Raw genomic sequence first — 24,253 nt, 5'->3', positions numbered from 1 at the left:
GCTCGCGGGAATGTCCCAGTATCTGCAGCACCTATCCAGGCAGGGAAGAGGAGGCTCACAGGCTCAACTCAAGCTGGACCCAGCCTAAACCCTGTCCCACTCACAAGGGTGTCCATGGGACAGCAAGGGAGCGAGGACAGAACTAGCAAGAGGATGTTTATTCAACACGGCCTCCAGCTCGCTGCACACCCCCAGCACAGAGCCCCGAGATGCAAAATCAAGCGAGATGCCTACAGAGCCTCATGGGAAGGCGTGAATCGGGGGAACCCAGGGCTGCGGCTCTCCATTCCTGCCAGGCCAGGCTTGCATCGGGTCCAGCAACAGCCTGAAGCCCCTCTGCACAGAGCAGCCATGCAGGAGGAGATGCAGGCTGAGGCCGATGCAGCCCTTGCCACCCTTCCCACTGGGAAGGAGAAGCACCCTCTGCTCCTGCCAGCCCTCACCCGCAACAGGCTGTGCAGAGCAAGGATTTACAGGATTATTTTAATTACCAAGTTAAAATTACTCATTAGCTGTCACCCCACTTGCGCTGTGGCAGGCAGGAGGTGGCAGGAGGCAGGCAGCAAGCAGGGGCTGCCCCGGCGAGACAGGACTTGCAGCCCACAGAGCTGCACGGCTGCTTAACCCCTGCCTGCCCCACGCCTGGCTCTGGACCAAAAGCGCATCGAGGGCTCAGAGCAATAATCCTCCTAAGAGCTCATCTCCCCTCCAGGCAGATCCTGGTGCAGGGACAGCAGGAGGAGATGGGGAGAGCCTGTTAGCAGGGAATGGTTCGAGAAGAGCGCCCTGAACGCTGCCCCGATCTGACCAGGGCAGAAGCTGCACTGGATGCCTGGCATTTCCCCATTTCCCAGTGGTCCCCAGCGGGTCATCCTGGCCAGCAGCCACCCAGGGCTCTGTAGAGACACCAGCGCTTCCCAAAGCGGAGTGGGCCTTGCAAGAGGCACTCGAGGGCAAAGCACCCAGCCCTGGGGAACCAGCCCAAAAGCACCGCTCTCCCTGCTGCACCCTCCGGGCTTCAGGATGCATCGATTGCGCTCACTCCTCTGGCCTCCAAACCACCCGTCCGCAGAGGTGCCGCATGGCCCAGGCGGCATCATCCCACCCTGCCGGGATATACCCATCCCACCCACAGCCATCCCACCCTCCTGGGGCGCTTGAGGCTGCCCTTACCGGACATAGAGAGATCTCTTCTCGCTTGTCCGGAGCGAGCCGGAACCGGAGCTCATGCTGCTGTTCATCATCTGCTCTCTCAGGTCGTGGATCTTGGACTCGAAGCGGCTGTACTCTGCGGGGAGAGAGGTGGTCAGCCCCACCAAAGTCAGCGCTGAGAGAGGCAACAACAGCCCGTCCATGGGGGCATCTTGCCCATGAGCCCGCCCGTCCCTGCAACACGAGGGAGGGAGGACAAAGCCAAAGAGGCTGCAGCGCCCTGCAAGAGTCCAGGCAGGGCACCGGCTGCTCCCAAACCCACCCCGAAGCCCCCGCGCAGGCAGCTCGGGCAAGGGCTGCGAGATCACCGCTCCCGAGCCACAGCCCGGAGAGGGAATGGCTGGGCAGGGCTCCGCAAGCCGAGAGCCCTTCAAAACGTGCAAAGAAAGAGAAAGAGCGCTCCAGGAGACCGGCGCCATTGGGGGGGTCCCCAGCCCCTCTCCCCAGCAGGCACAGCACGGCCCCCACCCACGGAAGGGGAGCAAGGAGGAGGAATTCACCTTTTGCTCCTACATCCCGGCGGCAGAGACCCGCACTAGGAGCCAGGGGACCCTCCAGAAGCCGCCGCCACCTCCCTGCCGGGCGGTGGGACAGGAGCAGCCACCAGCCCGGCGCCGGCCACAGCGCAGGCCCGACCTTCAGCTGGGTGTAAAGGTCGAGCCGGCAAGCAGAGGGTGGAGGCACCGAGGAAGGTTTGCTGGTTGGCGAACAACCCCGGCGCCGTGGCACCGGGGAAGGTGCTGGCACCACCACAGCCCAGCCAGAACCCTTGATTTTGTCCCCCTGGGCACACCCTGCAGTTAGAACCAACCTGCCCCCCCTCCCCCCCCCCCCAACCCTGGCAACAGGGGAGGGGGGGGTGTCTCATCTCTGCTGTAAGACTTGTCTAGAAAGCCTTCTCCACAACCCAGCAGTTTAGATGTGGTGCGGGTGAAGCGGCAGCAGGGGCCAGCGCAGGCTGCAGAGCGGAGCCCCGGGAACGCCACGCGGGGAACACCACGCTGTGAAGGCACGTGTTGCAGGGCAAGGGGTGTCTGTGTGTGGGGGCTTTACGAGCCAGCCCCTCGCCGCGCACGGGGAGAGGCGACTCTCCGTGGGGACTCAGGCAGGGCTGGGCTTACGGGGTTCTGCAGCTCGGCGTTTCCCCGACTCTCCAGCCCCTCGCTCTGCAGCCGGACCCGCCTTGGCATCCCCCTCCTGCACCCAGCTGCCACAGACGCGTTTTTACTTAAAAGACTGAAAAGAAGGTGATCCGTGGCAAAAACCGCCAAGCGGCACACAGGAACTCCATGTGAAGCCCCTTCCCTTGCCGCGGGACGTCAAGGGGTGCCAGGCAGTATCGGCTGCTTAATGTGGAGGTCCCCGGCCCCCTGGCTCCACGCCGAGGGGCAGCCGCTGCCCCCGCCTGCCTTCCATCTAGCAGAGGGAAAGGCAGCAGCAGCCAGGCACGGGCAAGGCTTGTTTCAGAAGAAAGCTGAATTATGACACCAAAGCAGTACTTTTGCACTCGCTGACCCGCACTGGGGTTTTGTGGAGCTCCCGGAAGAGGGAGGTGAGCTTCTTCCCGCTCCGCACCTCTTACCCCACACGGGGATGGACCACAGCATCTGCAGTGCAGCTCCTTCTGCCCCAGGATGCCCAGGAGCTCTCATATCCCAGAGGAGCATCCATCAGGAGTGGGTACAGCCACCCAACAGACCCTCTTTGGTACGGAAGGGCTATTTCCCCCAGAAAGCTGCTCAGCTGGGTGCTACAGCCCCCATCCCCAGCTGAGTAGTCCCAAACCCCACCGGGGCAGGGAGGCACAGACTCTCTGCACACCCCACACCGAGAGGACCGCTGCTCCCCATCATGTGGGCTCACATCCCTCCCGTGACACCCTTCTCCCCAAGAAGGCTGGTATGGAGGATGCACCACCTGGGTCCGGGCAGGCAAAGGGCAAAAGCAGGTTTAGCCGCCAGTGGCATCAGGGCAGGGATGTCAGGAGGGCAACCTTTGGGTGCCACCACCCTGCCAGCCATCGTGTCCCCTGCATGCAACCCAAGGGCAGAGCTCTCAATCGCCCCCGTCTCAGCCGGAGCACTCCATGGAAAGGGACTTTCCAAATTTTGCTGGAGCATCCGTGCAGCTTGGAGGAGCTGGGAAAAGCCCGCCAGCATGACAAGAAGCACAAGCCAGGCTGGATTCAGCAAACTGAAGGAGGCCTCAGAGGCTGCTCCGGCTTTATCCTCCAGAAAGTAAGTGCAATCCCGTCCTAGGAAGGGTCCTTAAGGAGCCACCGACACGTGCTCGCTCTGCCTGTGGGAAGGCGCAGGGCCAAGGAGCAGCCAGACCCAAAAGCAAACCCACCACTTCCCTCCCAGCGCATGGGAGGCAAGGTTACCCCAGGACCGAGCACGGGATGCTCCTAGCTGCCACCGGCCCCCCTTTATCTGCATGCTGGAGCAGCCTCTGAGACCATTACCGGCAGATAACCCCCAGCAAGCAGCACTCCTGCCTTTGCTCCCCAGCTCACAGTCCCCTTGCTTCTCCATCCTGAAAGCAGACCTCCCACACAGCCAAAACTCGCCCAGGAAGTCTGCAAGGAGGTGAGCCATAGCTGATCCTCACCTCCCTGGCATTCCCATGGGACCCAGGTGCCGGATGCATTCAGGACACGCTTATCAAGACTGAAATATGCAACAGGTGACCGGGGCCTCTTGCCACGAGTGCCACCACCGTGCAGGAGGGGCAGGACATTTGCTGTTCCCATTCAGCAGCTTGATAAACACGCGACTCCAACCTCCTTACGCTGCTCCGAGCGCGGTGCCAGGAGCAGGATACAGCCCTGCACGGCCCAGTCACAGCCCGTCAAGATCAGGCGGGGATCCTGCTTGCACCGGGGATGCCCAGCACTGGCACACGCTCCTGTGGCACGGCTGCAAATACAACCAGCGGAGCCAACGGGACGGCGGGTCTGCAGTTGATTTCTGGGCACCAGGAAACAGTGCAGGGGGAGAAAGCACTGGCAGAGCGCGGAGCTGCATCGGAAAGCAACCCCCAAGCATGCACAAAGTGTCCTGCGTGTGCCCTGCCCTCTCTGGCACGCAAACCCACCTGCCTAGGGCCAGGCCGGCTCTGCCAGGCCATCAGCAGAGCCCAGGGATGCTCAGCCACGGGCTCCAGCCCAGCCATTACCCCCAGCTCTGAGCTTCCTTCCAGCCCCGGGGTTAAAGTACAGCCACCTCCCTGCACAGGCACACGTGAGAGGGAAGGATGGCCATGGGGAAAGGCTGGAGGCTTTGAAAAGCAGCCCTTGCACTTCCCTTGGAGTGGCCAGCTCAGAGAAATGCCGTCACACAAGTTTTTTTGTATTTTCAGGTGAGGAATACCAAGGTTTTGTCGCGTGGGGCATGATGAAGGGGAATTACCAAAGCCAAGCGTTGGTGATAGCAGCCGGCAAAGGTCAGGGAGAGAAGTGCTCAGAGGCGCCGTCACAGGGAGCAGCCGCCTCCTCCCTGAGGACACGCAGCAGTGGCCAGAGGTGCTGCACCAGGCGCAGGTGTGGAGAAGAAAGGAAGGAGGGCAGCTCCTCTTTCTATCCTTCCCTGGTTTTGCCTTTGCTTCTTTCCACTCCGAGTGCCTGGCAGGACCCCACAGGGAGGGCACCTCGTCCCCCACGACCTGGGCAAGCAGCCTCTCTGCTCCCTCGGAGCCCCAGCGAGGTCAGATGCAGCGCACACATGTGCTCATCCAGCACCCCACGGGCAAGCCCTGCCCGCGCTCACGTACGACAGAGAGGTGCCATCCTCCACCTCTGCTAGCGGGAAGTAACTTCCCAAAGCCCCTTTCCACCAGCATCTCCTCCTTTGGGCATCCTACAACCCAGCTCTCCCGCTTTTTCCACAGCCACGATGCACACCCATCCTCACCCACACTGGGGAGACCTTTCTCCTTGGCTCCCAGGCCTTTAAGCCTCCAGTCAACCCCCAGTATGCCCCAGTTGGTGTTTCACGGCAGCTATGCTGCCTCCCAGGATGGCTGTGGCCCCTGCCAGCTGCTGCCCACACGTGCCAGGGGCCATCGCGGACCTGGAAAGCCACCGGCTACGAAGCACTGACATTTCAGCCTCGGTCTAATGAGGTTTCAAAACATTTTGTCCTGTTTGACATTTAGGAACCACTCTGGTTTGGCGTCTTTGCCAAATCTCAAGTGGCAAAGGGAGCCAGAAATACGAGAACATTAAGCGCTTCCTGGAAAGAAAGAAATAACAAAAAAAAAAAAAAAAAAAAAAAAAGAAAAGAAAAAGCCAAACCAAACAAACTCACAGAACACCCCTGAGTGGCACTAACGGCTCCGATGGCTTCTGTCACTGGACAGAGGAGGAACAGCAGGGACAATGATCTGCAGGGCACTGCCTGTTGATGCCACCGATGTGGCACAAGGCAAAGGGTAGCAGGCTGGCCTCGGGGGAGAGGACCAGAGCTGCTGGGGGAGAAATGCAGCGGGGCCCAGGAGAGACACCTCTAGCAGGGGACACGAGCTGCTGCGTCCCGGCCGGTGCCGCTCGGGACAGGGTCACAGTTCGGCAGCAGCCCCGGGAGCAGCTCCCGGCCCCTCACTCGCCGCTGGGATGCCCTCCCCGGTTCTCGCCCTGCCAGCCCGGGGAGGGTCTCGGTAGGCAGCTACCGGCCCCCCTCCCGCCGCCGCCAGCCACCGGCTGCCCCCCGCAGGACTGCCCCCCCCATCCCCGCGGGACCACTGGCCCCGACACCTTTGCCGAAGGAATTAAAGACCGGCGCTAAGGAGAGGCGGTCGCTGGGGCAGCGCGGCAGGCGGGATGCTCAGAGTCGGGGTCGAGCCCCCACCCGGTACCGAGGCCCCGCTTCCAGGCGCACAGGCCAGGTGGCCGCAGGGGGGGGTGGAGGCTCGGGACCCCACCGCGCTGGGGAGTTGGGGGTGAAGGGAGCCGCCCCCCAGAACGAGGGGCGGTCGCCGCACCCGTGAGCCCCGCCGGAGACCCCCCCAGCATGGCCAGCGGGGACCCCCACGGAGCGGGGACCCCCACGGAGCGGGGCCTCGAGTCGACGCCCTCCGGCAAACAGACCCCCGACCCCCCCCCCCCCCCGTAGACGACCCCGCTCCCAGCGAGGCCCCCCCCGTCGGCCCAGCCTCGGGGGCCCGGCGGAGCCCCGCTCACCTGCAGGCCGGAGGGGGCGGCGGGCCCCGGCAGCGGCCCCGGCCCGCACACAAAGCCGCGCAGGCACCGCCGGCGGGACGCCGCCGCCCCGCCCCCTCCAGCCGTCCGGACCAATCGGCGCCCGCGTCTCCCCCCCGCGCCCCGCCCCGCGCCAATCGGCGCCTCGCCCGCCGCCCCCCCCCTCCCGCCCCGGCCTCCCGCCGCGCCCCGCCCGCGCGCCCGACAACGCCCCGCCCACCTCATCTGCATGCGGCGCCCCGCCCCCCGCCTCCCTCCCCCGCTGCCGGTTACTGGCGGCGGTTCCCGGTTCCCGGTGTCGGTACCTTCGGGCCGGTACTGCGCGATGATGGTCACCGTCTGCCCCGCCCGCTTCAGCGCTGCCGCCGCCTGCTCGTGGGTGGCGTTGCGGAGGTTCACACCGTTCACCTGCCGGGAGAGAGCGGCTCCGCTGGACCGGACCCACCGGGGCTCGCACCCACCGGGTCTGCCCTGCGGCCCGGCCCTCGGCAACGCTGCCCCGCCCCGGTATCGGAGTACCCACACCCTCAGTGCCTCGTCACCCAGGCCCCCTGTGCCCCCAGTATCACCCCCGGTACCGCCATCTCTAGTACTGGCATCCCCGGTACCTGCCCCCGGCCGGCCCGGGCACCGGGAGCAGGTACCCGGCCAGCCCCTGCTCCAACGCAGGACAGATCCCGAGAGGCTGCTCCGATCCTGCACACCCAGGGGCCACATCCACACCATCGCTGGGGGGACCCAGCCCCAGCGTGTCTGGGGTAGCAGGGGACAGATGTCCTGCGGGCACCCGCCTGGGGCTGCAGGAGACCCCCCCCCGACTCACCGAAAGGATGCGGTCTCCCCGCCGCAGCTCCCCGCTGAGGTCGGCAGGGCCTCCAGCCAGGATGAAGGACACAAAGATCCCCTCGCCATCTTCCCCCCCAACGATGTTGAAGCCCAGCCCAGTCGAGCCTTTGTGCAGGATGATTTTCCGGGGCTCCCTGGAAGGACAGACACGGGACAGGGAGACATCAGGGCAAGGAACAGCAAAGCTGGTGACAGGGTTGGCTGTGCCTGGGCGTCCTGGCACACCGGTGGGGCTAGAGTCCCCCCAGGTGCTACCTGGCACGACTTAGACCTTGCCACTGAGGAGGCTGATAAACCGGGAGAGATGAGGGCAGTTGCATGAGTGACATGAGACGGAGCGCGGATGGAGACAGAGCGTCTGCTGTGAAATCACGCACGGAAATATTGGCCTGTGAGGCAGCACTGGCTGCTGCGAGCCTGGGCACTGAGGACGGCGTGGCCGTGCCGGGAGAGGGGGATGAAGCCCCTCGGTGCCCGCAACCCCAGGCACCCCCACACCACAGGCCCTGCACGGCTCAACAGAAGTCCTGGATTTTTCGATGATGACTTAATTCTTTCGCAGCTCAAACAATAGGCAGGCAAAGGCAGAAAGACTGCCTGGCATCGCAAAAATCCTGCGTCAATTTTCAGCTGGGAAAAAAAAAAAAACCCAAGCCTGATGGGAACAATGGCAACTCCCAGCTCAAGCGCTGGATTAAAATTAGAAGGACTAAATGGCACTAGACAATTAGCACAGGCTAGTGGTGACTGTAAGCCAACACTACACTGGGGACCATCGGCACATCCACTGCGGTGACCAGTGGATCCTGGGTGCTCTGGTGGGTACCACAAGGTCTTAGGACCTGCCAGTCAGCTCAGCAGCCTGATCAACCCCCTGCCCAGCAGCGGGAGATCTCTGGGATGCGGTCGGAGAGATGCTGGAGCCCCAGGCACAGCACTGGCCAATGGCACCTGTGGTGGACCCTAAAATACTGGCAGACTTGTGCCAAGGGGAGCCTGGGACACCGGGGTGGCCATCCCAGCCCCCCCCCCCCCGCCATGGCTGCTGCCAATAGCCAGGGAAGGAGGGGGGCTCAGGCGGCACGAGCAGCACAAAGCCCTGCAGCCTGGCAGCGTGCTCCCAGGCCACTCTTGCAAGAAAACATCTCTTTCAGCCCCCTGGGTATTGCTGCTGTCACCAGGGCAGGTGGGGGAATGTTTTGGTGCTTTCACAGATGCAGGCAGCAGGATTTACCTCCATGGACAGGTGCCAGCACCCCAGGAAAAGTCTCCCACTATCCTTCCCCGTGGAGGGGTCCTGATGGGCTGAATATCACTTAGCTCCAGGCAACCACCGTATAAGGAGCAACGGGAGCAGGAGACGGACAGACAGAAATGCAGGAGGCCTGGCAAGAAGGTCTTAGTGTGCTCCTGCCCTGCCCAGACCCCAGGCTCAGCACAGCCCGACCCGCCTGGCTCCCCCAGCCGCTCCTCTCCCCGTCCCCGCGCCTCCCACCAGGCACAGCAGCATCCTGGTCCCCTACCTCTGGGCACACTTGTTTCTGTGGCCTTGCCGCTGCCTGGAAGGGGACAGGGACGACTGTCCCCTGTAGGACATAGATGAGGAGACATTGACGGTGAACATTGCGGCGCGATGGCAGCCGGGAGGCGCGAGGGGCAGGAATGTTCTGAATGCTCTGTGCCGTGGCCACCCCGTGCTGCCTGTCTCTGCCTCTCGCCGGCTGCGGGGCCAGCGGCTTCCTCGACCCACAGGCAGGGTTTTTTATGGAAGCGATGAAAGGACGCAGGCTTCGCTCTGCTCGACCCTACAGACTTAACTCCTTCCTACCCTTGCAGGCACGGACAGCACAGCCCCGACTGGGGGGAGCACCCACGCAAGGACAGATTCGCAGCCCAGAGCCCTGTGCCTGCAGCTCCATGCGCACCGTGCACCGCCACCGCCCCTTGCCTTCGAGTGCAGAGGTATGGCAACTGGTAACTCCAGATACACATTTCTGATGGGGCAGAGGCTGAATCTACCTTTTGACCTCCAGAAAATACCTGTTTTGTCCTTCTGGCCTTCAGATTCGTTCGAGCTCTGAGCCACGCGGAGCTGTAGCACGGGGCTGGGATGCACCAGGACCAGGAAGAGACCAGGGAAACACCACAGAAAGGCCATTGGGGTCAAAGGAACCCCAACCCCAAGTCCTCAAGATGCCACCAGCCCTTGCCTCAGGGGCAGCTGTGAGGGCTGGAAGGCAGCAGGGAGGGCTGCAGCCATCAGTCTCTCTACAGCAAAGCTATGCCTGGGGCTAGAGCTCTCACAGGAGAAAAGAGCTAGATTTCTGGTCTGTAAATCCTGTCTCCAACCAGCTGATGAACTTGCTCTGCCCCTTGGGTTTTGCTGCTGCCCAAGCAGAGTGCAGGAACTGTCTCCCCAAATCGGCACGGTGGGAAGCATCCTCAGCACCTAGGAGGACCAGATGGGTTGGTGGAAGGTAGAGAGACACTACAGGAACCAAGGAGAGAGAATGAAGCCCCAGTGAGGTACATCTCAGGTCTTGGTCATGACACGCACTCTCCACTTCCATCCTCATCCTGGGAGGCAGGACGTGGATGCTGCATGCAGATCCCATGCTGGACGTTGCGGCATTAGCACTGGCACCTCAGCACAGAGCGACTGTGGGATCCTGTGGTGCTGTGCCGGGTCTGGGCTGCTGTGGTGGAACTCATTGGAAAACAGATGCTTTGGTCCCCAGCCCCGGATGCTGCAGGACACAAGGGTCATTGGACCCATGTCCACAGCTGCAGCAGCACTTGTGCCTGCAGGAAGGGAAGAGGCTTGATGCTAGATCCAGGCCAGGACCTCTGCTTCTCTTGGGAAATGGCTCTCAGGAGCCTCCTGGGAGATAGCTGCTTCTTCAGGGGAGTGGCTGCCTTTCCCCACACCAGTTAGATGCATTTGCACGACACTGGTCCCAGTGCACAGTCTTGGCGATGCATGAGCCATCAGACCGATGGCGGTGAAGCTGTCCTGGGAAGGTCGGTGGTGCACAGGAGGTTTTCAGGGCTGTCCTGTGATGGATGCGGGAGGTGCTGAGCCCACTGCAGGCTGCGAATCTGGTGGGGAGCGGGGGGGGGCTGTGGCTGGGGACAGTGACCGAGCCGTGCCAGCCTGTCTGCGGCGGGGCCCTCCGTAAGGCAGCACCATCCTCTAGTGGCCACCAGCATGTGCTGCACCAGGGCCACTGCCGAGCCACCACCCAGCTACCACGGAGCCATCTCTGTGCCATTGCCACTGGGCCGTGTCCAGCCTGGGCTGGGCTGCTCTCTCCACGCTCTGGCCCACAAATAAGGAGGTCGGTATGTGTAGGAAGGGCCACCCTGGTGGGACCAGGGTCCCTGGCGAGCGACAGATGGTGCGTTTCTTCAGCGCTGGGACTCAGTCCCTTCTGTGGTGCAATGTAATGGCAGAAAGCACTGCTCCTGCATGTGGCATCATCCCCCGGTGCCCTGGTGGCACACGAGTTGCTGCAGCCGGCAAGGATGCTGTGCCGGGAACAGGCTGTGGAGTCGGCATCGCTGGTGCCAAGACCAGTGAGGAGAGCCGGGGCACGGACGGAGGCCAGTGGCGCACAGGTCACGGCGCACAGCAGCACTCGGGCACGAAGACGCGAGAAATCCTCGTGACGAAGATGAGTGCAGCCACTCTCTGGGAGAACAGCGGACCTGACGCTGGATGGCAAGTCAAGGTCTCCTGCTGCGGCACCTGCCGCTGCCCCCCCAGCACGGGACAAGCCCAGTGAGGCTACCCCATCTTCCACTGCAAACGCAACCCCAAAATCAGTCTGCGACCTCGCTCCTAACCGCAGATCCAGCCCTAAGTCTAAGAATGCAGCCTGAGCCCTACAGCCCCGGCCCTGGGGATACCAAACCCAGAGCAGGCTCCGCATTGGCCCCGAGGCTGTGGCAAGCAGAGAGAAATCTGTGAGCTCGGACAAGCAGAGCAGGAAAGCCAGGTCTCGCTCTCCCGTCCTCAGTATGAAGCTCTGGAGAAGTTTTACACTGCGTTTAGGCTCAGAGCAACATCTTCTTTGTGCTCCTCTTTATTTCCTGGGTTCAGGAAACAAACCTGCTCGTGCAGCGTAAATGATGCTAGTGGGGAAAAGGGGGCTGTGCCAGGGCTGAGCAGGAGGCTGGCAAGCCCGGGGCTGGCAGCCCGTGAAATGGCACCCAGGTGCAGGTGGTGTGGGATACTGGGCTCGGGGAGCGAGGGAGGAGGACCCTGACTTGTACCCAGACCTGTGCCACCCCCCAGCCCCTCACCCCCCGTACAGCTCTGCTCAGGGACAGCCCGCTGGCAGCCTGGCACTGGATGGCACCGCAAGGGCAGGGAACACCAGATATTGTAAAACAAGAAAGAGAATGAAGCTGAAATGCAGACACATAAGGCTCAGGGAGGAGCAGGATGGGGAACGGGGAATGGGGGACGCAGCAAGCCAGGGGGCAACACGGCAGGGCTGGTCTCAGGGGGAGTGAGCATGGAGCTCACTGTGGGCGCCCCAACCTTTGCACCATGTACCCCTAAAGGGGCTTTCAGCCGAGGCTCTGCACCGGCAGCAGGGATGAGGTCAAGCGGCCAGGCAGGGAGAGAGGGAAGGAGAAGGAGCAGGGATTAGGGATGCTCATGCCCAGTACTCACCTTGTGAAGTCCTCGTCCCCGATCATGTGCCGAGGGATGGGCGAGTACCGGGATGGAGTCACCTGGGGAGGGACGGGGTAGGCAGGCTTGCTCTCAACGCTGCCCAGGTAGCCCAGACTGGAGTTATGGCTTATGTGGTTGTCAGCCAAGGCTGAGAAGGCTGCAGGGAAGGAGAAGGGCATCAGGAGCAGAAATCCATCCACAATGTGGATGTGGAGACCAGCCCCATGTTGCCCGCCGCCCCAGCATGCTCCGTCCCCCTCTGCCCTGTGGTGCCCGGGCTGCGGCGCCAGCGGCTGGCGGTGTACGTACTGCTGGCGTAGTCGGGGGGCGCGTACATGTCGTTGAGGTGGATGTTGCCGGGCTTGGCCACTTTCAGGTACACCATGTCGGAGGTGTTCTTCAGGGCGGCCACCGCCTCCTCATGCCGCACGTCCTGCAGGTTTGTGTTATTCACCTGCGGGAGGGAAGGGGGGTGACTTGGCCGGAGGGCAGGGGCTGATGCAGCTCTGCAGGAGCGGAGCCGTTTCCCGCGGGGTAGGTGCCGCAGTTGGTGCCAGAGAGAGGGTCTTGTCTCCATAGGTTTGGCCATCCCGCCTGCAGCCGGTGCTGCACCTGCCCCTCCCACAGCACCGTCCCCGCGGGGACCCCAGGGATGGGGGCATGGGGCTGCTGGAGGGAGGGGTGCTGAGGTTCAGGATCGGCACCACGGGGACTGCCCGGCTTCGCCCTGTGTCTCTCTGCAAGCATGGGGCTTACCGCGAGCAGCCGGTCCCCGATCTGCAGGCGCCCGTCCTTCTGGGCAGCACCTCCCTCGATGATCTTGGTGATGTAGATGCTGTTGTCCCCGGGGATGTGCTGGTTCCCAATGCCCCCCGCGATGCTGAACCCCAAGCCTGAGGGGGAGTGAGAGGGCAGGTGAGAGGTGAGGGACAGACAGATGGATGGAGCCCTGGGCTGGCACCACGGCCCCTCTGCATTCACTGGGCTTCCCACCCTGCCCCAAATCCAGCAGGCAATGGGCCACCCTGCTGCTGTGCGGGGCAGCCCAGCCACCACACGCTGCGCCGTGGGGCTGTCCCACACCCTGTGCCCCATAGCAACCCACGCTGCTGGGCCACCCTGTGGCATCCCGCACTGTGGTGGTGCCACCTCGCATCCCACATCCCCTGTCATGCTGTCTTGCACCCTGTGGCATCCCACACCGAGGGGACAACCCACACTGTCCTGTGGGGCAGTAGGGTACCCCAGTCCTGCGAGCAGAGTGAGGGGTTCACCTTTGGGACCCTTCATCAGGTTGACCTCCATGATGGTCTCTGGCGGGGGCTGCCGGCGACGCACCACGAGTCGCACCACGGGGCCCGCTTCCTTCAGGGCCTCCACGGCTTTGCTGTGCACCACCTCGGAGACGTCTACATCGTTCACCCGCAGCACACAGTCGTTCACCCTGCAAGGAAAGGGTGGCCCTGAGCTCCCCTGGGCAACCACCAGCTTCTGCCACCCTCCTCTGGCCGCGCAGACCCTTGTGCTAGGGAGAGCTGCTCAAGATGGCCAGATCCTGCCCTGCCGTGGTGACAGTAGGATCCCTCTCGAAGGGGGAGGCAGCAGGGCTGGTCCCCATGCTGCGATGCTGGTGGAGATGGGAGATGAAGGGAAAGGCTGAACCCTACCCTGGGCTGCAGGGGGAAGGATGGGCACCAGAGCCTGGCACAGGGAGGGGAGGAGGGGTGGCTGGCGGCAGGGGACCATGGGCATCCCTACGCTGAGAAGACCTGGTGGTGGGGAACTGGGGACCATGGCAGTGGAGGGGGGCAGGAGCTGCCTAGAGGGTCTCTGGGGAGATCCCAGGTGACACCCTGATGGGGCTGCTCCCCCAGCCCCGTACACTCACCCCAGACGGCCGTCCATAGCTGCCGCTCCCCCGGGGATGATTTTCGTGATGAAGATTCCCGGGTCATCTGGAATGTGGGGGTTGTCGATTCCTCCTGCTATGCTGAAGCCGAGGCCGGAGTTACCCTGTGGGAAATCAAACACCGCGTCTTTCCCCGGCGGAAAACTGCTTGCTGCCAGCCCTCTCAAAGCGTTTCTCCCCCAGCAGGGCTGCCCAGGGCGCAGGAGCCCTTACAGCATCTGTTGCTCCCCAGGGTGCCCGGCTGAGGGGACAGAGGGATGCGCGGCCAGAGGGGAGGCCGGCACTCATCAGCCGAGGGGCTCGGTGCGGCAGCGCGGAGCACCAACCAGATGGAGTGGGAGAGTGGGAGCCGCTGAGGACCTCCCTCACCACCGCGTCTCCACCAAGAGACTCTGAGGCAGGCGGCGAGCTGGGGGAAGAGGGGGTGGTCCTTGGCGGAGAAAACCTCCCCTTGCTGGCTGCTCCCCAGGAGGAGACACTGATGGTGCAGCCTGCACGGAGCAGCGGGGCTTATGCCGCCACCACCATCCCATCCCTGTCCCCTGCCCACTGGGATGCAGCCCCAGCAGGGAGCCAACCCAGGAACCAGCAGTGCTGATGCCAAAATTTGCAGGATTGGGTGGAGGGGGCTGTCAGGATGAAGTGTGGTCTCCAGTTCTGCCTCCTCTTCCTCCCGGACATGCTTGGAGCATCACCTGAGCTTCACCCTGCTGAAGTCTGCCCAGGGAGAGTGCAGGACCGTGCTGCGTCTCCACCTCTATCCCGGCAGCATCCCAGGATGAGCGGCCATGGCCCTGCGCCACCTCTCCCATTTACAGGATCCCCAGCAGTGACACACTCACAGGCGCTGCTTCCAGCTCTGGGCTTGATGCAAGTCGACAATTCCTGCTTTTTCTGCTCTGCCTTGAAAATCAGATGGCTCCTCGCCTTGTTTTCTCATGCGGAAGAGCTGACACTTAGTCACATCCTATTGTGCCCGCCTCTCTTGTACACAAATGGGCTCGGGCCAAGCACTCTCCCGGCTGCCCACGTCCCCAGCGCTCAGCGTCGGCCGATGGGGAGCTCTGCCCTTCCCGGGGGACCTGTGGCCAGGAGGGCCACACCGTAGCTCAGGCTCCCCGGGGTAACCTAGCACCAGCAGCGGGCTGGGGATCATGCTTCTCCCCAGCAGTTTGGGCTCAGCATCAGCTCTTGCCGCGATGTAGAGGTGTCCGCTCTGATTTTACGCCGCTCATAACACAGCATGTGGCATCTGGGAGCCACTCTCACTATGCAGTGCTGCCGGAGGCTCTCCTGCCGGCTGGGATTTGGCCGGCACGTGATGGGGAGCCACTCAACGATGAAAGGTCTCAGGCCTCTCTCCTTTTTTTAAGCTGGATTCTGGTTACCCCGTGCCCAGCTCAAAAAAGCTTGCTGTCACCAGGGACCCAGCGAGGCAGGTGAGACTCTGCAAAATGGTCTCCAGCCATTCGCTGTGCCTGTCTTCGGAAGGGTGTGCTCTGGTGCTAGTTACAAAACCTGGAAGTGATCCCAGAGGTGTTTATTTGCATTTTGATAAGCCATGCAATGGAGTTTGAGGGATTTCTTAGCTGGCATCGGGGTTGATGCAGACGCAGGGGCAGCTCCTGCTGTGGACACGTGTACGGTGGGTAAACCCAAAGCCATGTCCCTCTGTGGACGGCGTTTCCTCAGTTATTGCCCCCAAAACACTGCTGCATTTGCCCTTGTCTTTACAATAAAGACAGTGACAGTTCAGCAACTTTGGAGTACGCTGAGGTCATCTCTGGGAGCCAAACACCCCAGCAGGGGGACAGCCTCACCTCACGCACCAGGGTGCTCCTCCTGCCGTAAGACAGGGCTGTAGGATCCCACTGGGGACCAGGTGAAGGGGAAGGACCTGGGGGAAGTCCATGCTGGCCCTGGCTGCTAAGCACTGAAATTCTCTCATGGTTTCGTGCTGCTGGTGAGGGAATCTCCACCTGGGGCTTAGGAATGGGGGCAGCAATGAGTGCCGCCTCTCAGTGTGACCCTGCCAGCTCCCCACTTACTCCTGCTGAGGGCTAAGGACAGAGGAAGCTCTGAAGAATCCCTGAAAGCAAGGCTTTTGCCTCTAAATTGGGCCCAGAGCAAGAAGCACTCAGCCCAAAAAGGAAGCATCCTCTGGGCTGGTTTCGTCAGGCACGCTGGGGAAGCGGTGGGTGAGGCGGCAGCCCCAGATAACCTTCCGTCCACCCACCTCCATGATGCAGAGCCAAGGGGAGGAGGGAGATGACTAAAGGCAGAGAGGAACAGAATAACGAGTGATGCGTCTTCCCCTGCGACGCCGGCCACGCAGCAAGGCTGAGCCAGCCGGCGCGGCAGCCAGGAGGAGGCAAGGTGTGCCATGGAGCAGCCTCCCACCCCGGCCATCCCCACTCTGCAGGACTGTGCCCAGCCCTCCATCCCTGCTCCCTCTCCATCCCTCCATCCCTGCCACTCCCAGGGTGCCAGGAGAAAGCCCTCCCTGCCCTGTGTGGTGCCGGCTGGTGCCCCGGCTAATTGTAGCCAGGGTCGGCGTGGTGCATGCCATCAGCTCCGCGTTGCCGATGGACAAGAAAAGGCTCGAGCAGAAACTCCCCCCGTTGCGGTCTGGTTTACTAGAAAACACATCCTTGGTGCTTAGCATCCCCGGGCTGTGTGCCCTGGAGCCATGGGGAGCCCGGTGGCGGGGAGGCATCAGTCCCCTGTGCCCGGCTGCGGGGTGCGCCCGCCCGCGTGCCTGCACGAGCACCCTCATTCTCTGGCAAAGGCGGTGACAAAGAGCCTCCCCCCAGCTCCGTGCTGGCGGGTTTGTGGGGGCGAGGGTGTGAACGAGGGAGGTGAGGGAGAAGCCTTCATCCCTCCCTCCCTTCTGGAGGGGTCTGCGGAGAGGGGAGCAGTGAGCCCACCTCTCCCCGTGCTGCGGGGGCCGTGCGGGGAAGGCAAGCACGACACCCCCAAAAACCTGCGGGGAGAGCGAGGAGCAGAGACCGATCTCTCCCCGTCAGCTGGCGCGGGGACGCAGGGGGTGCCGGCTGCGCTGGTGGGAGGGCGAGTGGGAAGAGGCAGCAGAGGCTGCCAGCGGGCGAGTGAAGAACACTTACCCTTTCCAAGACGATCTCCTCGTATTTGAACATCCCATCGCTGCCGTTCACCTGGGGAGAGGGAGACAGCACGTTACAGCTCTGTGCCGGTTCCACGGGGATTTATTTTTCCCCTCCGATAGCTGAATATCAAGAATCCAACCTAAAAGCTGCACCATCACTGCCGAAAAAAAACCCAACCAAACCTTAAACGCAATCGCTCGAGCCTGCCCTGGAATTAAACTGTGCGCTGCTTTTCTTTCTGGGCATGAGCCAAAGCCCACTGACTTTAATGCACTTCAGCGCAAAGCCTTTATTCTCCCAGCTCATTTCTCCAGCCATGAAAAGGAACACAACCGAAGGCACAAAAAGGAATAACGCCTTTGTTACGCAGCATGTAATTAACCTCCGGAATTCACTGCTGCAGGAAGGGAAGAAAGGGGGTCGGTCCATTTAAAGGAAAAAAATAATGTCTGTACATAATAACATCATAAACACCTTTAGCAGGTTATATCTTTTAGATCTTTTAGTAGCATGACGGTGTTATCAGGGAATTCAGAATAATTCATTCTACAGAATTAGCTGGGTGCAAAGGAAAGGAGATGCGAGTGTGGGGAACAGTAAGAGGGGAAAACATTGCGATGCCCTTGTATAAAAAAAAATGGTGCAGCCCGTCTCAATGCTGTACGCCATTCAGATCCCCAGGCTTAAAGATCTCCCACACCCAGGGTGCCAAAGCAGGACTCTGGGAAATGTAATGGCTTGAAACAAAAGGGGTGCAACTGTAGGCTCTAAAGTAAGAAATGGTAAATGTACAGGTCAAAAACTTCCATTTTCCCCATAAGCAACAATGCACAGAAAAATAAGGTGGCAGTTTCACTCCAAGTCATCAGGCCACAAACAGCTGCCAAGGTCTAAAATTTAGCAAGAATTGCAAAGCAACTGGCTGTTGGAATATCCAGAGCTGTTACACTCAGCAGCAACAGTTTTGGAGGGGACTGGACTCAACCTCACAGTTTGGGTCACTCTGGGAGATGTGCGAGGGGTCTGCATGGCACGGGAGGGGTCTGCATGGCGCGGCAGCGGGGCCAGGGGCTCAGTGGGCAAATGCCTCTCCCATCCTGCAGCCCTACCTCTGCCTGCTGCCCCTGGACAACGTGCAGGGTTCCTCACGTGGATTTTCCATCCCCCGCTAATTGATGGCTTGTAGATCACCTGGAGCCACTTTCTGTACGCACTCCATATCCCAAACCGGAGCTGCTGTGGCTTTGTTAGGACACAGATCCCCTTATCCGGCACCAGCACGTGATTGTGTCCCACTTGCCCAGCTCCCTGCTATCCATGGAGGCACAGCCCAGCCATCCTCCAAAACCTCACAGTACTGGGCCATTAGATGGAGGGGACAACAAACCTCATTTATGCTACAGCCATCATCTGACACCGTGGAAGGAAACTCAGCGAGGCGGCAGTGGGGTCCTATTTATAGGTAGGAAGAGCAAGCAGGAGGTTCTCTAGGTGGGAATAATCAGGTGCCCAGGTGGAAAAGCAGTTCTGCATGCCAGGATCTGGGATGGGGCTGTGCCACCTGCGACATGTGCCCTCATCCCCTGCCTGGTTCAGCCTTGGTGAGACCAAAGCAACCCCACACCCTGTTGTGGGTACCGCGCTTCAAGGACGAAGCTGGGGACAGTCCAGGGTGGAGGGACAGAACAGAGGCTCCAGGGAACATGGGCTGAGAGGGTTGTCCCTCCTCGGATGTGCTCCGTGCCTGATGCCTCTTAGCCACAGGAAGATTTCAGGGCACGGTTCAGGGTCAGGACATCCAGATGCTCCTATATTAGGATGCTCTGATCCTCCCAGCACATTGGGAAAGGCTTTGGTCAGCTCTTGAACAGGACCCCTCTGTAGAAAAGCACCGGGAGTGGTGGGATTCACCCGCAGCAGGATCCCTGACAGCCTCAGAGAGACAGGGACACCTCCTGCCACAGCACCGCCTTGGGCCATGCTCCTGTGGGCGGGGGGGGAGCATTGCTTCCCTCACCACAGGCTGTCAGGGGTTGCTTTTCCCTCCTGGCATCCTACCGTACTGACTAATCCCAAGTGGAGCCGGCTCTCTGGCCCGCGCCACCCTCACAGCCACCCTCGCTCCAGCCTCTGGGCTCATCTCATCTCCGCAGTTGGTAGCCCGGTGCGTGGGGCGCGGCGTCGCCTCCCCCCGGCTTTCCAGCAACGCGCATTCCTGGCACCCTTCGCTACTACACACATTGTCCTCTCTGCTTTGGCATTCAACACAGTTGCCACACAGCCAGCCATATGCACACCCACGGCCGCAGAGGAACAGCACATACATACCTACAGGATGGGGATGTGCAGAAAACTTTGACAATCTGTGAGCCGCGGAGAGAGCCAGCAGCGCGCGAGCCCCACCAAGCGAGCGGCCGCTGCCGGCAAGAGCCCGGGGTGCAGAGACACCCCGGCACGCAGCCCCGTCAGACACCCTTCTGCCGGCCAGGTGGGTTTGGGGGACCCCTGCTCCCCAAATCTCAGGGCTGCCAATGCTGTGGGATGCTTTGCATCATGTCCTGAAAGCCAGTGGAGTCGGTGCTCTCCCAGCTCTTCCAGGTGCCGGTGCCTGCTCCGGCCGGGCACCCCGGGGTCAGCCAGGCCTGGCCACGAAGTTTTAGCTCTGATTGTGTTTCCAAAATCCATGTAACAGAACGCCAGTTAATTGCATAAGGAAGCCAAATGGAGAACTTAATATATACCACGTAACCAAGGGAACGAGCCAACAAAGCAAACGTTCCAGCGTCGGAAAATTGAATACCAGTCACTCACTGACGGCAAAACCTCCCCGTGTCACCCACCGGCGCTGCCGCGACCCGGCTCTGCCGCAGGCTGTTCCCCCTCTCCTCTGCCGCTGCCCTGTGCTCCTCCCCAGCTCCCCTTTGGGGCCACCTCAGTGCCCTGGGCTCTGTGGGGAGATGCCCGGCTCCACGGCCCCGGGCAGGGAGAGCACACCCCACCCTCCTCCCGTCTCCCCACATAACGCCTGCAGAGCCGACAGGGGTGTTAGGGGCTCATTAGCTGTTCCCAGCGTATCCCGATCCTGAGCACTGTCCGATTCCTCATGGAAGAGAGTAAGGGTATTTTTTTTCCAAGCCTTTCCCAGGCAGCAAGCCCACCTGAGGGCTTAAGAAGAGGCTCCCTTCGCCGGCCTTCGCTTCCCTTTCATGTGTTGAGCAGCAGGGAAACAGTTAGCGATGATGACATTTAAATCATCAACAGAAGGCTGCAGAGTTAACACTCGTTTGATAAACAGAAGAGCACACACCTTCCAGAGCTACTGCAAGCTGTCTGCAGGCTCTGCTGGCCAACACCGCACCGGCGCACGTGGAACGCACTTCACAATTTGCTAGAGAGTCCGGATTTGGGTTGGTTTTAATAAAAAAAGGAGGCCAGATTTAGAAGACTAAGATGGGGTTCCTCAAACTCAACCCTTACAGCCTGTCAGGCTGCAGGAGGGATAACACTGCCCACAGCCACTTTCAGAGCAGGATCTAGCCCGTGTCTTGTGGTTAGGACACGATGGGGACAGGCAGAGGGATCTGGTGGTGGAGCAGCCGTGTAGAGACATAATGAAGAGTGTGAAGGCTGGAGGGTCAGCCCTCGGTGGTGCCAGCCGGCCCAGGGGGTGGAGGGTGCCTGGCGATGCCCCACGCCTCCCCCGGGGCGAGGAAGGGAGAGCAGCCCGGTGCCGGGGCAGCAGGAGCCATGGGCACGTCTGAGCTGGCGCAGGCACCGGCAGCGCTGGCGAGGGAGAGCTCTCCCTGCCTGCACATGGCAGGGGGCCCAGAGAAAATAGGTCAAGAGCTCCCTCCCTTCACCCACCCCCCGCTCCCCCCGGCATCCACGTGTCCTGTCACAGCACTGAGACCTACTGACTCGCTTCCAGCTGACCCCTGGCCTCAACCCCCTTGCCTGCGTTGCCCACGGTGTTGGCCATGCGCACAGAGTAAATAAACGCTGTATTTCTGGTCAGCCTTTTGCCAGAGGGCTCGGGCAGAGGAAGGGGCATGAGGGCTGACAGCCCCAGCACGCAGCTGGGAGGGCTCCGCAGGCACTGGCAGTGGGATGTGCCACCACCAGCGCTTGGGACCAAAGTGTGAGGGTGGCAGTTTAATTTTGATTTTTTTTTTTTTTTTCCTGGTTTTTCAGGCTTACAAGTACGTTTTGCCCTGCTCAAAGGCACTGGACCGTGGTGGTCATCTCTGCTGCCCCCGACTCTGCAGTGACAGCGGCTGGCGACGCTGGTAGCAGTCAGTGCTGCTCAAGGAGGTTGCCTCTGTGCTCACCAGTGGCAGAACCTGGGGCTCCCATGGTGCTGGCTGCCCAGGATTAGGCCTGGGAAGCCCCTGGCTTCCTTACACCTCGCTTTTAGAGAGCAAGGAGGCGGTGGCACCTCGCTGCTGGGCCGTGGGGCACCAAAGGAGGGCTCCAAGGACCCAGGCTATGAAACCTTCAGCTCCTCAATGGCTTTGGAGTGACCTTCCCTGTTCACTTTGGGACTGCCTGGCAGCAGTTGCCACGCACCCTAGGCAGCAAGAAGTTGTTTCAGCTTCAGAGAGGCAGCTTGGAAATGCAGAGACCCCATCCACCATGGGAACTGGGCTTCTGATGCTTCAACTCCCCGCTATGGACCTGCTGGGCGAAATACACCAAGGGGTGAAACCCTGAGCAACGACCTGGAGCTGGCATGGGTGATCCCCCCTGGCACCCCTCCTTACCCTTCAAGGGATGCTTTTAATACAACAGGAATTAGCATGGCCAGCAGGTCACGGGAGGTGATTCTGCCCCTCTACTCTGCCCTCGTGAGACCCCACCTGGAGTACTGTGTGCAGCTTTGGAGTCCTCAACACAGGAAGGACATGGACCTGTTGGAATGGGTCCAGCGGAGGGCCACGAAGATGATCAGAGGGATGGAGCACCTCCCCTATGAAGACAGGCTGAGAGAGCTGGGGTTGTTCAGCCTGGAGAAGAGAAGGCTCCAGGGAGACCTCATAGCAGCCTTCCAATATCTGAAGGGAGCCTACAGGAGAGCCGGAGAGGGACTCTTTGTCAGGAGATGTAGTGACAGGACAAGGGGTAATGGTTTTAAATTGGAAGAGGGGAGATTTAAATTAGATATTAGGAGGAAATTCTTTGCTGTGAGGGTGGTGAAGCACTGGAACAGGTTGCCCAGGGAAGCTGTGGCTGCCCCATCCCTGGAGGGGTTCAAGGCCAGGCTGGATGGGGCTTTGAGCAACCTGGTCTGGTGGGAGGTGTCCCTGCCCATGGCAGGGGGGTTGGAAGTCGATGATCTTTAAGGTCCCTTCCAACTCTAACCATTCTGTGATTCTATGATTCTATGAATTTTATAATGATTTATTTGGGGTTTTACACCCTGGGGGTGCTGGGCTTCACACAAGCTGCAGGCAGCAGAGCTGAGCCCCGGCGGTGAGTGGGACCTGGTGCTGCAGCTCATGCCTTACGGTGCTGCTGGTGCCACATGCTCTTGGGGATGGAGGTGGGTGGACAGAGAGATTGAAATGTGGAGCAGACTTCTTGATAAACAGCCGGGGCCAAATTCAGCCCATCAGCTAGTCCAATGCAATCAATGGAGCTAGAACAGGAAGGAACTAGACTACATCCATCTGTTTATCATTAAGGAAAGCATGGAATAGTTAAGTAATTAAAGACTGGAAGATGTGACTTTAACCCTTCCAAATACATACTGTACCAACAGGCTTCAGCTTTTGGGTTTGTGAAAAAACATGCTTCCAGATTTGCCATTTCGGTGTGCTCGTCTGCAGCAAGCCCCCGGTGTGGCTCCTTTGCTGACCCGGGAAACTACCCAACGGGAGGGCTTGGGGGGGTGTTTTCCCCGGAGCCTGAGGAGCCCAGGTCCCCGAAGAAGGAAAGGATGGAGCAGGGCTCGTTTCTGCGCTGGTGTGACATGAAGTAGAAGGCGAGAGGGTTTTCAGGCAGGAGGTTGAGAGGAATCAAAGTGAGGTGTCTCCCCTGCCCTGGGCACAGGGCTGGTCGTCCCCGCTCCACACAGCCATGACCTCTCCCTTCCTTTTGATCACCGCAGGGCAGTTTTCCCCGCCCTTGGCACGTACTGCTGGGGTTGGATGGATGGGGTAGGTGACTGCCATCCCCAGGGGGATGCTGGTGCCTGCCAGGGGTGCAGAGCCAGCACCCGCATCCCAGCCAAACCCACCCCAGGGGCTGCGAGAAGGGAGCTCCCATCCAGCACGGCAAGAAGAAGCTGCGGCAGAGATGCAGGGAGAAGGGGTGGACAGTGACATGGAGCTAACGAGGTGGAGGGAGAGGGCGTGGGAGGGATATGGAGTTAATGAGACAGAGTGGCGGGAGGCAGCCAGGAGGGCAGGAAAGTGGAATGCACTGCGGTGGGAGGAGGCGGCTGCTGGTCCCAGGGGTGGGCTCCCTGCTGCTGGCTTCTGCAGGGCTCGGGGCCCCGCCTGGAGCGACAGAGCCTGTCCTTGGCCCTCGGGCTCACCTCTCGCTGCCCTTGGGCACACAGGCAGGGAGGAGGGACAGGCACAGCTGGAGCCTGGCGAAGGATGTGGCGCTGGTGGCTGCAATGGCGAGCAGGCAATGACCCCCAAAAGGAGAGAGGGTACAAAACAGATATGAAAGCTGACTTTCCACCCGGGAATACCTCCCTGCCCTGCCCACAGGACATCCCTCACTCACCCCAGTCCAACCTTGCGGTGTGTCCTTCCTCTCCAGGAGACATTGCCCTTTTTCCACTTCCCTGTAGAACGGCACCAGCTGGGTGAGGACAGAGAGCGGACTGCAGCACAGCACTGCTCTGCAGCCGGGGTGCCCAGCATGCTGCGAGGAGCCTCCAACCCCACAAACGCCTTGCCATGCCGTGTGTTTGGAGAAGGAAACCAATGGGGACAGCAACTCTCTTCTGCCACATTCATACAAGGCTGCTGAACCCAGGACCACCATGCTGAGAGAGGCACCATCACCTTCCTCCCCAATGCCAGGTGGCTTCAGTTAAGCACTCGAGGCATAATTAAACCATACAGCCAGGGTTGCAGAGGTCTCATCTGGGCTTCCCTTCCTTTTTGTAGCCCTGCCCAACCAGCCCAGCACAGCTTTGATGCACACTGACCCCACCACAGGCTGTGGGCTGAGGTCTGCAGTTCTTCACAAGCAAGGTTCAACCACCAGAAGTCACCTGCAGCGCTCTACCATGACTCCAAAGACAAACCAACCCCAGCTCCCAGTTC

The 24,253-nt window shown here is 60.9% G+C and overlaps 1 protein-coding gene across 8 annotated transcripts in view; it reads right to left on the bottom strand.

Annotated features, from left to right (window-relative positions):
• DLG3 (discs large MAGUK scaffold protein 3) overlaps positions 1–24,253 on the bottom strand; it is a 79,924-nt gene that overhangs the window by 13,877 nt on the left and 41,794 nt on the right. For 4 of the 8 annotated variants that reach the window (XM_074147755.1, XM_074147756.1, XM_074147757.1 and 1 more), the window contains 9 exons: positions 16,971–17,021; positions 13,828–13,952; positions 13,214–13,383; positions 12,696–12,832; positions 12,249–12,393; positions 11,937–12,096; positions 7,233–7,389; positions 6,715–6,817; positions 1,174–1,288 (listed from right to left, as the gene is read on the bottom strand). In XM_074147755.1, coding sequence (XP_074003856.1) covers positions 1,174–1,288; positions 6,715–6,817; positions 7,233–7,389; positions 11,937–12,096; positions 12,249–12,393; positions 12,696–12,832; positions 13,214–13,383; positions 13,828–13,952; positions 16,971–17,021 — 1,163 coding nt within the window. Of the gene's footprint in view, positions 1–1,173; positions 1,289–6,714; positions 6,818–7,232; positions 7,390–11,936; positions 12,097–12,248; positions 12,394–12,695; positions 12,833–13,213; positions 13,384–13,827; positions 13,953–16,970; positions 17,022–24,253 lie in introns of those variants that run through there. The other 4 variants (XM_074147760.1, XM_074147761.1, XM_074147762.1 and 1 more) reach the window with 2 other exon arrangements.

Source organism: Numenius arquata, chromosome 5 (genome assembly GCF_964106895.1).
Source record: "Numenius arquata chromosome 5, bNumArq3.hap1.1, whole genome shotgun sequence".
Taxonomy (NCBI): domain Eukaryota; kingdom Metazoa; phylum Chordata; class Aves; order Charadriiformes; family Scolopacidae; genus Numenius; species Numenius arquata.
This window is presented reverse-complemented; position numbering and strand designations above follow the sequence as displayed.